This window comes from Coenobita brevimanus, chromosome 94, assembly GCF_032717465.1.
Source record: "Coenobita brevimanus isolate Jiangsu-jjx chromosome 94, ASM3271746v2, whole genome shotgun sequence".
Taxonomy (NCBI): domain Eukaryota; kingdom Metazoa; phylum Arthropoda; class Malacostraca; order Decapoda; family Coenobitidae; genus Coenobita; species Coenobita brevimanus.
In genome coordinates, this window is record NC_137047.1 from 31,836,888 (window position 1) to 31,853,921 (window position 17,034).

At 44.2% G+C, this 17,034-nt stretch overlaps 1 protein-coding gene across 1 annotated transcript in view; it reads right to left on the reverse strand.

The window, feature by feature from the left end:
* alpha-Man-Ia (alpha-Mannosidase class I a) overlaps positions 1-17,034 on the reverse strand; it is a 217,792-nt gene that overhangs the window by 80,360 nt on the left and 120,398 nt on the right. Inside the window, exon 6 of the mRNA XM_080282748.1 lies at positions 4,026-4,309. Within this exon, the coding sequence (XP_080138874.1) occupies positions 4,026-4,309 (284 nt within the window). The remainder of the gene's footprint in view (positions 1-4,025; positions 4,310-17,034) is intronic.

The following is a 17,034-nucleotide window of genomic DNA, read 5'->3' on the forward strand; positions in this document are numbered from 1 at the left end:
GTCACTGCATGATGGTATTGTGATCCCTACCCTGACGTATGGAAGCGAGGCGTGGACCTTGCAAGAGGGGAACAAGTCAAGAGTGAGAGCAGTGGAAATGAGTTACTTGAGAGGAGCATGTGGAGTGACATGGAGGGACAGGTTGACGAATGAAGAAGTGAAGGAATGTTGTGGGGTAGATGTGGATGTGGTTGAAAAGATTAGGAGAAATACACTGAGGTGGTTTGGACATGTGGAGAGGATGGAGAATGAAAGACTGACTAAGAGGGTGTATGTAGGTGAGGTGGAGGGAGGGAGAGGGAGGGGTAGACCGAGGATGAGGTGGAGGGATGGAGTTGAGAGGTATATGAGGGAGGGGGGGGTGAGTTGGGGGGAGGGGAGTCAAATGGTGGGTGACAGAGTGACTTGGAGGCGTTTTGTCTGCGGCCACCCTTTGCGGGATTAGGGCGTCGGGCTATAGATAGATAGATAGATAGAACACGAAAAAAATAATCAACATTTTACAGGTAGAAACATAATCACAAAAAACTAATTTAGCTTGAAGTGGCCCATTGCGACCACTTTTGAATGTGGCGGGTGACAGTAGTTGCAAGGTGGGTCGCTTGGCAGCAGTGTGGGTGCTAGGGGGCTCACCTGCCATCTTTTGTTTTTGTTTTGTTCACCTGGAGGAGAGAGAATTACTGCTCATTGTGCTTTTAATACTTTCACTCCATTTAATATGGCTGATAAATGCAAGTGTGTTGATAGTGGTGCTTCTAACTCATCTAGGAAGTGACATGCCATCTCTATGGAACAAAAACTCGAAATAATAAAGCACGTTAAATGAGGTGAAAGAATCAGTGCAGTGGCGGATTCATTTAGGATGAGCAGATCAACTGTGGGGACAATTGTTAAGGATAAAGAGTGTATTCTTAAGCATGCAAAGGGTGCTGTGTTCATGAAGTCCACCATGATTGCCAAAAAATGTGGGTTAATTATGGAGGAGGAGAAACTTCTGAGTGTGTGGATAGACAACCAGATTCACTAGCACATCCCTATCAGCATGGGGCTGATACAGGAGAGGGCAACTAAGCTGTTCCAGGACCTAAAGAAGAAATATCCTGAGGAAAGGATGTAGAGTTTAATGCAAGTCTTGGATGGTTTTACCACTCTAAATCACAAAGCGTGAAGGTAAGCAGTGAGGCAGCTAGTGCGGACACAGTGGCAGCAAAGGAGTTCCCGTCTATGTTGGCAGAGATCATCAAGGAGGGCGGCTACCTCCCTGAGCAAGTGTTTCTGAGACAGGTTTATTTTCAAAAAGAATGACCAACAGGTCCTTCATATCTAAGGAAGAGAAGAGTATGCCAGGATTTATGGTCTCTAAGGGCAGGCTAACTCTTCTGCTGGGTGGCAATGCTTCAGGTGACTGCAAACTGAAGCCTCTCCTCATGTATCACTCAGCCAATCCCCGTGCCCTGAAGAACATCCCAAAGGCATCCCTCTCAGTGATATGGATGGTAAACAGCAAGGCATGGATTACCATTGCCCTTTTTGAGGACTTGTTCTTCAACCACTTTGTGCCACATGCAGAGAAATACTGCAAGGAGGAGAACATTCCCTTCAAAATTCTCCTTGTCCTTGAAAATGCCCCTGGACACCCTCCCAACCTATCACCCCAACATTAAGGTTGTGTACCTGCCACCAAACACAACCTTACTCCTCCAACCCATGGATCAGGGAGTTATTGCCACCTACAAGAGGTACTACCTCTGCCATACACTGAGACAGGCAGTAGCAGCAACTGAGGCTGAGGAAGGCAAGACTTTGCATAATTTTTGGAAGGGTTATAACATCTATAACGCCATCCAAAACATCACTGCTTCCTGGCATGAGGTGAAACAGACTAATATGAACAGTGTGTGGAAGCACCTTTGCCCCCAGTTTGTGCAGAACTTCAGAGGCTTCACGGACAATGACGTTGTTTCTAACAAGGTGGCACTGAGTAAGGAATTAAATATGGATCTGGAGGAAGAGGACTTTGATGAGTTACTGGAGGCTCATAAGAAGGAACTGACGAATGAGGAGTTAATGAAGTTAGACTTACAGTGGAAGGAGGAAGAGGCTGAATCTGAAGTTCAGACCAGGAAAATGACTATTAAGGGGTTAACAGTTACCTTTTGTATGACAGAGAAAGGGCTTGCTTCTTTGAAGAACAGGATCTGAATGCCAACCGGTTTGGCAGAGTCTATGTTGCTGTGCATGATGCCATGGCCTGCTATCGTCTCATCCTTGATGAGAGAAAGAAGAACGCTTCCCAATCGTCAATCACAGGGTTTTTCTCAAGGGTGGAAACGAAATTGGCTCCTGGTGGTTTGGTGGGTAATAAAAGTGCTCCAATCGGATTGAGCCGGTGAAGGTTTATATCCATGGGGTGGTTGGGGTTTATTGGTCACATAATGCCACTCAGGGATAAATGAGGCTGGTCACTCTCGTCTTAAATGCCAAGACCAACTTTCCTAGCCCCGGGCTCCTAGGCTCCTCATGGGGCAACGTAGGATTAGATGATGGATGGATGGAAACAAAATTAGACAAACCACAGGCTTCAAACTCCTATGCTGAGCCTTCAACCTCCTTTGCTGAGCCTTCACCCACATCCGTTCAGCCTGCTTCTCCCGAAAATCCTGACTCGCCCACTGCTCTCTCCTCACCTGCATCTTCCAACTAACTCCACTCCTCCACCTACCTCCTCTCACTTCCTGCAAGTCCTGCTATGTCTGCCCTCAGGTGAGCTACAGTAATGTTTATAAAATAAGATAATTCTGTTATCGCTTATGTCCGATGTATATTTACAACTACCGAAACAAAATGAAATGCTTGTCACATCCACATCTTCGCAGGTGGCAAACATTCCATTATCTTTCGTCAGTTGTAAATAGGCATCGGACAATGGCAGGAACAGTGTTATGTCTTTTACTGCGCATTTTTCTTGTGTATTTCTTGTGTTAATTTACGCATTTATACTTCAGAATACAATATAAACTGCTTACGAACATTTAAAACCTTACAGACAAATCAGTGAACATTACAGTGTTTCTAATGTTGTACATGTAGTACTGTAAGGGATTTTCATTTTGCGAACAAAATCAAGTTGTGAACGGCCTCTTGGAACCAATTATGTTTGTAAGTTGAGGTATGCCTGTAGTGCAGTGTGCAGTATTAAGTGAAGTGATAACTTTTTGTGTGTAAAGTACTGAAGCTTATGACTCTGATAACGTGTCAGCCATATATACACAGCCTCCCCACTCAGCTGATGATAACTCCAGTCAACGGACTAAGGTAAGATGGCCGCCCAATGTTCACATTTGCTACAATCATTTGTCTTTCATTCCGTTTTGTGCAGGAAGACCATTGAATCAACTGCTATCACCAAATAACAATGCAGGTGCTTAACAAATAGTGCAGTGTGTAACATTAAGTGAAATGATTACTTTTTTATGTGAAATACTGAAACTTGTGACTTGAAAACTGCATCTGGCAAGCATCCTACTCCCAGTGGAAGGCATAGTGCTACCGAGTGGCACCTAAGGCAAGCTCTTTTAGATTTTAGGTTTCACAGTCAAGGGCACCTTCCCCGATGAAACCATTCTATATCGACCTCACTATACGATATATCATTATGTGATAGCTTTTCACTTGACGTAACCCTATCATACAGCAAGACCTGAATATACAGTGATGGAGCATACTTGCCAGAAACAAACATTTTCCCACCTCAAATGGCTGAGGGTATCTGGGTAGGGCTGGTGATGCATGGAACCTTTAGGAGGGAGTGAGTGGGAAGAACTCCCTCCATAAATCACAATGTTCAGAAGGATTTATAAAGATGGCGTAAAAAAATAAAACCTAACCTGAAATTGTTATATACTAGCTGGGCTGGTCAGCCATGCAACTGCTCTCTCTCTCTCTCTTTCTCTCTGCACACAGTCACACACATGCATGCATTCACACAGAGAAAATCATATACTGTAATGGTTTAAGGATCTCACCAGAACAGCCCCCCAGGCCCATTCTCGATATTTAGGGTCCTTAGTGAAGCGCCACATGTAGAACCAGGTCTCAATGGCCTCTGGTCGAAGGATGTAATACTTCTCCGAGGACTTTAGAGCCCGAGCTTCACTACCCTCAGTGAACCTGAAACTCTCTGGTCCTAGACCAGTAGGTGTTCGTGCATATGACTCGTGGCAGGTGTTTGCAATACCCTCAGCAATCTCCATATGGGTTGAGGCAAGCTGGTTTTGTAGACGCTTGGCACCAAGGGCATACATTCCACCTGTAAAGGTACATACAGTACTTTTTTAAAGTTATTTCAATCAAGGTATTTCATTATTAAGTTGATGGGAAATATAAAAAATTTTTAATTAGGTAATTTTTGCTTCAGTGGAGTGTGCATTATTTTGGCCACCACATTATTTTCTTCAACTCTGGGGAGACTTTTCTAACTGGAAGAGTTAAATATGATACTGTATAGACTTAATCCCTTCAAAAAAGCACAAGGTCCTCCTCACAATGAGCAAAACCATCTGGATAAGAAAGGAAAAAATTATATATTACACAACTGGACTACAGAGCTTAACACCTTTTTCTTCACTTACAGTTTGCTGTTTGCTGACTCTGCACTGGTGGCTGATTCGGAGGACAGATTGAGACAGTTGGTAGAGGAGTTTGGATGGGTGTGTGAAATGAGGAAATTGAGAGTAAATGAGAAAGAGTAAACTGAAGTGATGAACTGTATGAGGCTGGTGGATGGTAGGAGGATGAGTATAGTTTTGAATGGTGAGTTGCTTGAGGAGGTTGAGTGTTTTAAGTATTTAGGGTCACATGTTGCTGTGGATGGAAGAATAGATGTAGAAGTGAAGTTTAGAACGAATGAAGTAGGAAATATGCTGGGAGGAATGAAAAAATGTGTTTAGATGTTGTTCTTTTTTTTCTTTTTTCTTTTTTTTTCCAATGCTAGGAGGAAGGAACCAAAGGCCACAAGCCCACAAACTGTTCCTTCCAAGAGAAAAACAAAATACAAGAGAGAGCCAAAGTCAAGATCCAATCATTTCGAGATGCCTGGACACACTGTGTTTGAAAGACTGGAGATCACAGCTAGCAGGAAATACAGACAGAGGGAGACAGTTCCAGAGTTAACCTGTTGCATAAATGAAGGACTGGGAGCACCGGTTAAATCTTTCATTAGAGAGTTGGACAGAAAATGGACTAGAATTTGCCGCTAGACGAATGCCCTGCACCCGTCGTAGAGGTGGAGGGATGCAAGCAGACAGTTCAGAGGACCAGCGAGCATAGAAGCAGTGACAGAAAGGAGATAAAGATGCAACAGTGAGGTGAAGAGACAGAGGTTAATGGGAGCAAGCAAGATGAGGAGAGTTAATGAGACAAAAAGCCCCCAACTTAAAATGAATGTAAAAAGAAAATTGTATGAGGGTGTAGTGGTACTGATTGCATTATATAGGGCTGAAACATGGAATATGATTGTGGCAGAGACGAAAAGTTTAAATGTACTGGAGATGAGGTGTCTGAGGACCATGTGTGGAGTAACGTGTATGGAACAAGTGAGAAATGATGAGGAGCAAAGGAGAACTGGAGCTATGTGGGAGATGGCTGATCAAGTTAGGCACAGAGTGTTGCGATAGTTTGGGCATTTGGAGAGAATGGATGAAGAGCGATTGGTGAAAAGAAAAACTGGATCGGATATGACAGGTGTAAGGCTGAAAGGAAGACAACAAATAGGATAGACGGACAGTGTAAAGAGAGCATTAGATGCAAGAGGGATCTTTGTTGAGCAAGGACGAGTGGCTGTGCATGATAGGAATGACTGGAGAGAAACTGTGAATGAGTAAATGGTGACGTGGCCCTGAGGGGATATTCTCTTGCATTTGGTCTGATCAGCTGATCAGGTCAAGTGTGGGTAAGGGGATGAATCCATTATGATGTAGCAAGGGTATACCAGCTCTACTGTCAGGCCCTGCTGCGGATGTCGCTGACTGCACTGCGCAGCTGACCCTTGTACGGTGTGGTGTGGTGAGGATCTGTCCCTTCTTCCCTTGGGGCTAAGATACGAATAAAAGTGTGTGTGTGGATGAGTTAATTGGGAGTGTGTTGTCCTGTCTCGGTTACCTCCCTTTCCTCGGGGAAAGCAGCCTAAGCATATAGATAGACAGACAGTTTGTTGTGCTTCAAGTGGTACGGGGGATGATGAGATTGCAGTATTAAGGGGGGATTTAAATGGTCATGTAGGTGAAGCAGCTCAAGGATATGAAGGAATACATAGGGGATGTGCATATGGTACAAGAAATGAGGAAGGGGAAAGGATACTTTAGTTTGGGAAGGCAATGAACATGATTATGTGCAACACAAATTTTAGGAAAAGAGAGACTAGGTTGATTACATTCGAGTCTGGGGGAAATAGCAGCAAGACAGACTACTTCCTGGTCAGGAGGGCTGATAGGAGGCTAGTGAGGGATGTTAAAGTTATAGGAAGTGAGGAGTGTGTGCAGCAACACAAGTTATTGATATGTGATACAGTGCTTAAGGAGCAGGTGATGAAAAAAGGGACCTGTGCACCAGGCAGGAAAATGTGGAAATTGAAAAACCAAGCAGTACGGGATGCATTCTATAGTGAGATGAGGAGAGTGGTGGCTAAACAGGGAAACGTGGATGGAAATGTTAATGAACAGTATAGAGCCCTCAAGACCAACCTCTTGAGAGTTACTGATTCAGTATGTGGATGGACATGAGGCCCAACAACACATAAAGTGACTTGGTGGTGGGATAAGGGTGTAGAAGCTGCAGTTAAGGAGAAAAGAAGGCTTTTCCAGGAATGGAAGAAGGGTGGTAACAAAGAGAAATACTTTGCTGCCAAGTGTAGGGCTAGAAAAAAGGTCTACAGGGCAAAGTCTGAGTCACAGAGACTTTTACTTGGTGGCAAATCAGATGAAGAGAGAGAATAGGGATGTCATAGGTGCACAGTGTGTGAAGAATGATGAAGGAAAGGCAATGGTGAGCAGTGGGGATATTAAAGACACAGGGACAGAGCATTACAGCCGGTTGTTGAATGAGGAGTTTGACTGGGAAAAGGAAGGTTTGGAACCAGCAGATCCAGTGTCTGTCCCTTGGCCTTTCATTGACACTACAACTGTGACTGAGGCAATAAGCAGGATGCAGGTGGGGAAGGCAGCAGGTGTGTCTGGGTTGACTGCTAAAATGCTGAAAGCCTTAGGAGATAAAGGAGTGAGGTTAGTCAATGACCTGATAAATACAATTATATATGAGTGTGATCTCCCAGATGACTGGCAAAAAAGTGTAATTGTAAATGTATACAAGGGGAAGGGTGATGCCCTGGAAAGAGGAAATTAGCCCTGGAATGAGGAAACTGTAGAGGCATAAATCTTTTAGACCTGATAATGAAGGTAATGTAGAGAGTTCTAGAAAGTATAATGATAAAAAGTAAATATTGATGAGATGTAGTTTGGGTTTATGCCAGGCAAAGGTACCACTGCTACCATATTCAATGTTCGACAGTTTCAGGAAAAATATGGGAACTGTACTTTGTTTTTGTTGATTTGGAGAAGGCCTCTGACAGTTCCTAGAGAGGTAGTGAAGTGGGGAATGAGAAAGCTTGAGATTGAGGAGTGGCTGGTTAGGGTGGTTAGGGCCATGTACAGTATGTGGGTGCTTACACCCAGGTAAGGATGAATGGAGATTTGAGTAATGAGTTTTCCATAAATGTTGGTGTGCATCTGGGGTCAATCTTGAGCCCCTTGTTGTGTATCATGGTACTTGAAGCCCTCTCACGTGACTTCAGAAATGGACTCCCATGGAGAGATGTTGTATGCTGATGTTTTGGTGTTGATTGCAGAGAAAGAAAGGGAGGTGGAGGAATGATTTAGGAAGTGGAGAGATGGTATGGGGCACAAGGGCTTAAAAGTAAATGTACATAAAACAAAAGTGATGGTATCTAGGGCTGGGGGTGGTACTGTAGAAGAAGAGAGTGAGTGGCAATGTATGATTTGTCACAAGGGTGTGGGAAGTAATTCTATCTTGTGCAGTATTTATGATAAGTGGGTGCATATGAGATGTAGTGGTATTAGAGGCAGACTGCGAGATAATGATGATTTCATGTGTGTGGTGTGTTGTGGAAATCATGTGGATATTGCCCAGCGTGAAAGGACTGAACTTGATGGTGAGTGTCTTGAGTGTATGGACGAGTTTTGTTATTTGGGAGACATGATATGTGCTGTAGGCGGGGCAGGAGCGAGCTCTGTGGTTAATGTGAGGAGTGGTTGGAATAAGTTCAGGATGCTGTTGCCTCTCCTGACACTGAGAGGTCTCTCCCTCCAAGCTAAGGGATCTTTGTACGTGGCATGTGTTAGGAATGTAATGCTGTATGGTAGTGAGACCTGGGCAATAATGGAGAGGATATTCGCAGGCTCAAACATACAGAAATGGCAATGATTAGGTGGATGTGCAGTGCATCCTTGAGTGCAAGGCCTGGGAGAGCTAGGTTTATGATGGAAGAGTTGAGAGGTAGGATGGGACAGGAATGTATTGGTGCTGTGATGAGGAGAGGTAAATTGAGATGGTCTGGGCATGTGGAGAGGATAGGGGATGATAATTGGGTGCAGAAAGTGAGAAGTGTTAATGTTGGGGGTAGGGTAGCGAGAGGTAGACCGAAAATGACCTGGGATGAGGTTATTGAGTGTGACCTCAGGGTTAAGGGACTAAACAGGGAAGCTGCCAGAGATCAAGCAGCATGGAGGGCCGCCAGGGGTTACCAAGGCCGGCACATGCAAGTATGCTGGAGCCTTCGAAAATGAATGTGCAATTCTTTCAATGGCAGAAATGAATGTTTTTGTGCTTTTAACATTATTCAAAAATAAAAAAGTTTCTACACTCCCTCTTCTGTCTTTCTTTCCTTCATTCTTTCCTCCTCCTTCTTCCTCTGGGTGACTCTACACAAACCAAATGGTTTCCTGTACACCAGGAAACCACATACTACGCTAGGTGGTGACCATATAACCAAATTATGCCGCCTGGTGGTTTATTGAGTAATTAAAGCACTCCAATCAGACTGAGCTGTGTCGGTTTATACCCAAGGGGTGGTTGGGGTTTACTGCTCACGTAATGCCACTCAGGGATGAGTGAGGCTGGTCACCCTCATCTTCAATGTCAGGACCAATTTGCCTAGCCTTGGGCTCCTATTTATGGGGCAACGCAGGATTGGGTGATGGATGGATTGGTGATGATGAAAAAAAGTTTCCCTTGAAATTTAACTTAAGGTAGCATTTAAGTGTGGTCTGGATGCATAATAGATAATGCACTCACAAAATAATGGTCATCACATACAGTAAGTGAGGCACCACATGAAAGAAGGTACCAATAACCCACCCTGTACCAAACTTTGTTGTTATGGATATCACTTTCAACCCCTCTCCTCTATGGAAAGTGTTACATAACAGGCTGTCTGCTAAAAACAGACTATTGAAGATTCTGTGAGTAGTGGTTGGTGTTAATCAATCCCAGTCTGTCTGACTCAGCACTTATTAACCACAGGCATGTAAATGCCCCTGAAGAGCTGTCCCATGCAGTGAACCATTGTTCCTTTGTGGTAGACAGTGCCTCACCACAGCAAGAGTTACAGGAAATGATTAGATTTGTCACTCAGTGTACAGCCACCTGAAGCAGAGAGAAGAGTAATACAAAGGTGGAAGAAAGGAAAAGAAGTAGGAAGAGATGAAAGTAGACACGGACAAAAAATGACAAAAGTGAATGATGATGCAGGCAGCACAACATCAAGTGACGGCATGATGGTTTGCAACCATCTACCATTACTCTGTGAGCAATAATAATAATAGTCGTTTTTGCTTTAACTGGTAATGTTTTTCATGGCACTGGTTTCTTACAGGATCATTACTCTTGTATTACCATACTAATGCTTTCCAATGATGAATGTCCAACACTGATTTCATCTTTTTTTTCTTTTAATAGTACCTTTTATCACACTTTTTCTTTTGTTTCACAAACAAGAGGATTTTTTGCACTGTAATAATAATAGTCTGGGGGTAGGATGGTGAAGCTTGCAGGGAAAGTGAGAGTGAGATGCATGGAGGGAGGGTGGGGGGGGGGAAATATGTATAGTGGTCAGTGATGAGCAGGCAAATGTGTGAGTACAAGGTGGCCTCCCATGGGCTGCTGACCACATCTTTTTTTTTGCAGTTTTACCTCATGTCGAAGATTTAGAATAGTATTTCTTACCGGGGAGTTACTTATGGCTGATTATCATTCACAACTGTGAACCTAATGAATAAGTGGAGGCACTCACCATCCACTCACTCGATGTAGTGCTGCTTTGGGTGTCTGCCCTTTCCTCTCTTCCTTCCTTCCTCTTCTGTCTTTCTTTCCTTCATTTTTTCCTCTTCCATCTGCCTACATGTGACTTTACATTCCCTCTTCTGTCTTTCTTTCCTTCATTCTTTCCTCCTCCTTCTGGCTATGGGTGACTCTACACTAAGTGACAAGACAAATGGTTTCCTTTACACCAGGAAACCATTTACTACACTGGGTGGTAACCATATAACCAAATTATGGCACCTGGCGGTTTAATGGGAAATTTAGGTGCTCCAATCAGACTAAGCCTGTGAAGGTTTATATCCAAGGGATGGTTGGGGTTAACTGTTCACATAATGTCACTCAAGGATGAGTGAGGCTGGTCACTCTCATCTTAAATGTGAGGATTAACTTGCCTAGCCCAAGGCTCCTACACTCTTTGTGGGGTGACACAGGATTGGATGATGGATGGATGGATGGAACTGCAGTCAAACAAGCATACTCAAATACAGCCTGCCACAAAGCCCTCCCCCCTTTCTTTGGGTGGGGGGAGGAGCAGGCATGATATTGTTTAAAGACTAATCATAGCATTCACTTCCTAAGCTTCATCTTAAAAAAAAAAAAAAAAAAAAAAAAAAAAAAAAAAAAAAAATTGGGTCTTAACCCTTTAACCGCGGGTGTCATTCCAGAATGACGTTGCAAAAACTGGACCAAACCGCGGGTGTCATTCTCGAATGTTTGTGAATATTTTGAATACCCCGCGTTTTTTCCGTGCGCCAATTGTTTCAAGGGAGAGTAGCTATTAAGTTCTTTCACTCCAGCCGACCCCCACCTCTCCCTCTTTCCCCCTGGGGCCCCACCTCCCCCCCCCTGGGCCCCCCACCCCACCCCTGACCAAGCGCGCATCAGTATCTGTCCAGCTGTGTGAGTGACAACACATGTTGATGTGGCAGTGAAGTGCAGGCAATTGCAGTGCCTTTTACCTGTCTCAGTGAACACAGAGTGGGTGTTTATCGTATGTGCAGTGTTCATATATGTTTATAGTATTATTATCAGAATGTCATTGGCATTTGGTAATGGTGTGTGAGCGAAAAATAGTGATTACAACCCCGCTGATGTGGCAGTGAAGTGCAGGCAATTACAGTGCCATTTACCTGCCTCAGTGAACACAGAGTGGGTGTTTATCGTATGTGCAGTGTTCATATATGTTTATAGTATTATTATCAGAATGAGGTTGGCATTTGGTAATGGTGTGTGAGCGAAAAATAGTGATTACAACACCGCTGATGTGGCAGTGAAGTGCAGGTAATTACAGTGCCTTTTACCTGCCTCAGTGAACACAGAGTGGGTGTTTATCGTATGTGCAGTGTTCATATATGTTTATAGTATTATTATCAGAATGAGGTTGGCATTTGGTAATGGTGTATGAGCGAAGGTAATGATGTGTGAGCGAAAAATAGTGATTTTACACCCCTCACTTCTAACGGCACTGCCCGTCCTGTGAAAGTCAACGAAGTCATGAAATCTACATCAATGGAAAGCTGAAGGTTAGTACTTTCTAATGGTACCTTATTTTTTTCTCTAGCTTTATTCTGTGCAGAGTTATTAAGGTTAAAAGGTTTGTTTACATTTGGCTGAAACCCCCGCGGGAGAGGACAGTCAGACCAAAACAATACCCGCGGTTAAAGGGTTAAAGCTCCAAAAATAATCGTCATGGCTGTTTATTTTGGTTGTCCAAGTATGAACATCGTTTTCTCCAGTACAGTAATCACTCTAATAACTGGACGCCCAATAACCGAATATCCCCACTACCCGGACCTTATCGTCCTGGGATCCAACATTCCCAAAATGGCCCGACCCCCCCCCCCCCCCAAAAAAAAAAAAAGATTTTTTTTTTCCCGTCTGTAATTTGAACTTGCCGCGCGCGCCGCGGGAGAGCATTGTTTTGGTGCGTCATTCCTCCGACGTCCAATAGAGCGCTGCTGCATCCTCCCCACTTCCCGCCTGTCTCTCACTGCGACTACGCTCTTCGCAATGGCTGCCCACGTGCTCGCTTTTGTGGTGGTGCCGTACCTGCTGCAGGGCCTCCTGCTGCTCTCGGGCCTCCTCTTAGTGTGTGTGATGATGGCCCCGCCACCTGAGAAAAGGAAGAGAGTGGTGTTGACTCTGGAAAAGAAGAGGGAGATATTGGAGAAAGTTGATGCGGGTTGGTCTTCTTCCCGCATTCTCCACGAGTACAACCTGGCCCGGTCGACTTTGTTCGATATCAAACATTACCGAGACAAACTCATGCAGTACACGGCTGACTTCTCGTTGAAAAGCAAACGCAACGTGGTAAGGAAGGTTATGTTTACCCCCAAGTTTGCAGAAATCGACCGATCCACGTTGATTTGGTACTGACAGCAACGTGCAGCTGGTGTGATGGTACGTGGAACGGAGCTGAAGGCTGCTGCTGAGAAGTTCGCAAGGCTTCACGACGCCCTAGACTTCAAGGCATCCGAGGGTTGGCTCTTCGCGTTCAAGTTGCGACATGGCCTTACTAACCGTAAAGCACATGGCGAAGCATTGGATGCTAACGAGGATGGAGTTGATGAGTTTCGGCACAAGGTGAAAGGCTTGATCGACAGGGAGGGCCTAACTCTCGGTCAACTCTACAATGCTGACGAAACTGGCCTATTCTATCGCTCGCTGCCAACGAACACTCTAGCCGAGGAGACGGAGAAGCGTGTACCTGGCCGCAAGCTTTCCAAGGAACGGATATCTGCTTTGTGTTGTGCCAGTGCTAACAGCATGCACCGGCTTAAGCCCGTTGTTGTTGGCCGTGCGAAGCAGCCTTGGTGCCTTTGTGGGGTGATGGATGTCCTTCCTGTCAACTGGTACCATTCTTTGAAAGCATGGTTCACAGCTGTGATTTTCAAAGACTGGTTTCACTGTCACTTCGTCAAGGAGGTCATCCATTACCAGATGAAGACACTGGGAATCCCTCGCGACCAGGTAAAGGCTCTCCTTCTGCTCGACAATGCACCTGCCCACCCGTGCGACAAGGACTTGGTTGCTGAGAATGGCCGTATTAGGTGCATGTTTCTGCCACCTAATATGACTGCTCTCATTCAACCCATGGACCAAGGAGTGATCGTGGCAACAAAGCGCCTGTACTGTCAGAAGTTCCTGGACGAGGTGATGGTTGTTCTCGAGGACGAGGACGAGCGCAGGGAAGGACGTGACACATGAGGCAAGCGGACTTTGGAAAACCTTCGCCGCTACAACATCAAGTCTGCGTTGTACAACTGGGCTGGTGCATGGAAGGAAGTCCCTGTGAAAACTCTTGAAAATGGTTGGTCTCGTCTGCTTCTCGGAACGGATGTGGAGTACGATTTTCAAGGGTTTGACGTGGATGACTTCCATGCACGGCTATGTAAGCACGGTGACGACGTTGATGTGGACGATATTCGTGAGTGGCTGGACAACGACGAGGGCGATCCTGGGTATCAGACATTGTCTGATATCGAGATCGCGTCTTCGGTTGCCGGTGTCAGTACCGAACTTGAAGATTCCGACGACGAAGGCGACAATGATGCAGACTCCTCTCAGCAGGACACTACTCCAGCCATCCCCAAGCTGAGCGCACTCCGGGAACATCTAGAATTCGTCCTAGACTACCTGGAACACCCGGACTGCGACAGGGAGATGGGGCCCTTGGGACTCGTGGAGGAAGTGCGTGCTTTCAGGCAGTGCATCATCAATCGCCAGAATCGTCGGTCCTTGCGTCAGTCAACGATTGACAGTTTTTTCAGGCCCGTGACCCCCCCTGTGCCCAGCCCTGGCTCCACTCCGTTGCCTCCCCAAGACAGGCCCTCATGCTCCGAGCCACAGCCCAGCACATCAGCCACGGTGGAGTTTGCGGCTTTCCTCAGAGTCCTCTGCAGTGGGTATGCCATCACCATGACCCAGCGATGCACCCCTTGGTCGCCTGCCAGTGATACTCTCGGACTCTGACAGTGAATAAACAGCAAGAACTTTTCCACTAGACCACACGGGATTTTTGAGTGTTGTGCAGTGAAAAAAACGGTGTGTTGTGTTAAGGTTTTCGAGTTGAGAGAAAAGACTCAGTGGAAACTAAATTTAACGTAAATAGACTTCTTTGTTTTGGCTTTGGAAATTTTGAAAAGATTGGGAAAAGTTAATGTGCAACACTAAATTGAAATGGAGCATTATTTGGACTAAAGTGAACACTGTGAAGAGAACGGACTTCTGTGTGTTATTGACTAAGTTCAGTGCAAGACTTCAGGAAGAGTGTACTGCAAGTGCTTCAGGAAATCGTTCTTACTCTCAGAGTCCGAGAGGAGGCGATTATTCATCGAGGTGGCCAGGGACTTGCTGTAAGTAGCCAGAATGTTTCATACTGTACTTTTTTCCATACTATACTTACCAGAATGTTTCATACTGTACTTTTTTCCATACTATACTTACCTCATGCATGTGCAGTAGGAATGTGTTTTTCTGAGTTAGGCTAGGTTAGGGTCCATAAGTACCAGAATGTTTATTAATGTATGAACATACTTCTAAACCCTCATTTTATGTTTCTTTTGCATTTATTTCAGTCATTTATGTGCCTTATTGATGTGATTTGGGTGTTAAATAAGTGCTATGCATGTCCAGAGGGAGTTGTATAGGTGTTTCTCTGAGTTAGGGTCCATAAGTACAAGTCCATAAGCTGGGGCCCAATATCCGGACAAAACCAATAACCGGACCTACCAATGGCTCTATTACGTCGGATATTGGAGTGATTACTGTACATGCACTTCCCGTTTTACGAAGTCTACCTACAAAAGTTCAACTTCACAATTTTGTACTTTCAGTACAGTATTTAATAAATTACAAGAGATGTTCAACACTTTATTATAAAACAGGCTTTGTGTTAATGATTTTGCCCAACTGTAGGCTAATGTAGGTGTATAGGCTTGGTAGGCTTGGCTAGGCAATGATGTTCAGTTGGTTAGGTGTATTAAATGCATTTTAGACTTACAAAAAATTCCACTTGAGCCCAGTTTCTCAGAACATAACTCAATTGTAACTCAGGGATCACCTGTACTGTACTGTACTTGAATTTGGCACGCTGGTACCTTCTTCCACATGAGGCCTCAACTCCTCATTATAAGCAACCTTTTTTTTTTTTTTCTTGCTTCTTTTTTCCCATTAAGTCCACAATAATTACAGTAAAAGGAAAAGGACCACTTAAAGTTCACTGCCACCTACAGAGCTAATTTGCCAATTTCCTTCCATTTACAGCAATAGTGCTATGGAAAAAATTGTGGCATTTTTTTAACTAATCCCTGAGTTATGAGAACAGCCTGTACTAATCAAAATGACTGACTTTTCCTGAACCTTCACAATTTGCAATTCAATTACTATACTGTATATACTGCATCTATCTCAGTGCACTACTTATTTTTGTGAGTTATCCCAAATGAGTGAATATGTAAACAATGAATTACTGGCTAGTTCTTGTTACTTACAAATAAATTTCTTCAACTTGGGAAAGCATTATCTTGCTTAATGAGGTTAGTGGCAGTTATATCTGACCCCTCCAGTTCAACATGGGGAATATAATTGTGTACAGGAAACAAGACCAAAATATATATTAAATAATCAGTGTGAAGGGGATAAAAAGCACCAATGTCTGCAGCTGTTTTCATCATTACATAACCAAACTGAAGGGGATAAAAAGCACAAATATCTTCAGCTGTTTCATCATCAAACTAGTCCTACTTTCCTTAACCATTTCAACATAATGACATACTGTATTTTCACTGTAACAAGAAGCCACCTGACAATTTTATTCAATTCTGGAATGAGCTCTAGTCATGAATGGGTTAATGAAGGATACATCTATCCCCTCTAATTTGAAAGGTTTACCCCAAGAAAACTAAAATCAGTTACACATAGCATGAATAAAATAAAATTAAAATGCTGTCCAAAAGCTTCAGGAAAAATATTTGATCTGTACAAGCCCTCTGACAGAGACCCTAGGGGGGTGGTGAAGCAGGTAATGAGAAAGCTTGGGATTGAGAAGTGGCTGGTTAAAGTGGTTATGGCTATGTACGAAGGTGCTCGCACCCTGGTGAGAGTGACCAGAGATTTAAGCAATGAGTTTTCCCTTAATGTAGGTGTGCATGGGTCAGTCATGAGCCTGTTATTGTTTATCATGGTGCTTGAAGATCTCACATGACATTAGAAATGGACTCCCATGGGTGATGTTGTATGCTGATGCCTTGGCGTTAATTGTGGAGTATGTGAGAAGGAGGTAGTGGAAAGATTTAGGAAGCAGCGAGATGGAATGGGGTACAAGGGTATAAGATATCTAGGACTAGCTGTGGTACTGTTGGAGCAGAAGGAGTGTGGCCATGAGCAGTTTGCCATAAGGGCGTGGGAAGTAACTCCATCTTGTGCAGTGTTTGTGACAAGTGGGTGCATAGAGATGTAATGGTATTAGAAGTGAGTTGCAAAATAATGATGATTTTGTGTGTGAGGTGTGTCAGGGACAGCATATAGAGATTTACAGTCATGAAAGGACTGACCTTGCTGGAAAGTCTTTATAGTGTGTGAAGAGTTCTGTTACTTTGGGAACATGTTATATATTGACTAAAGGAGGAAATTCATGGAGAG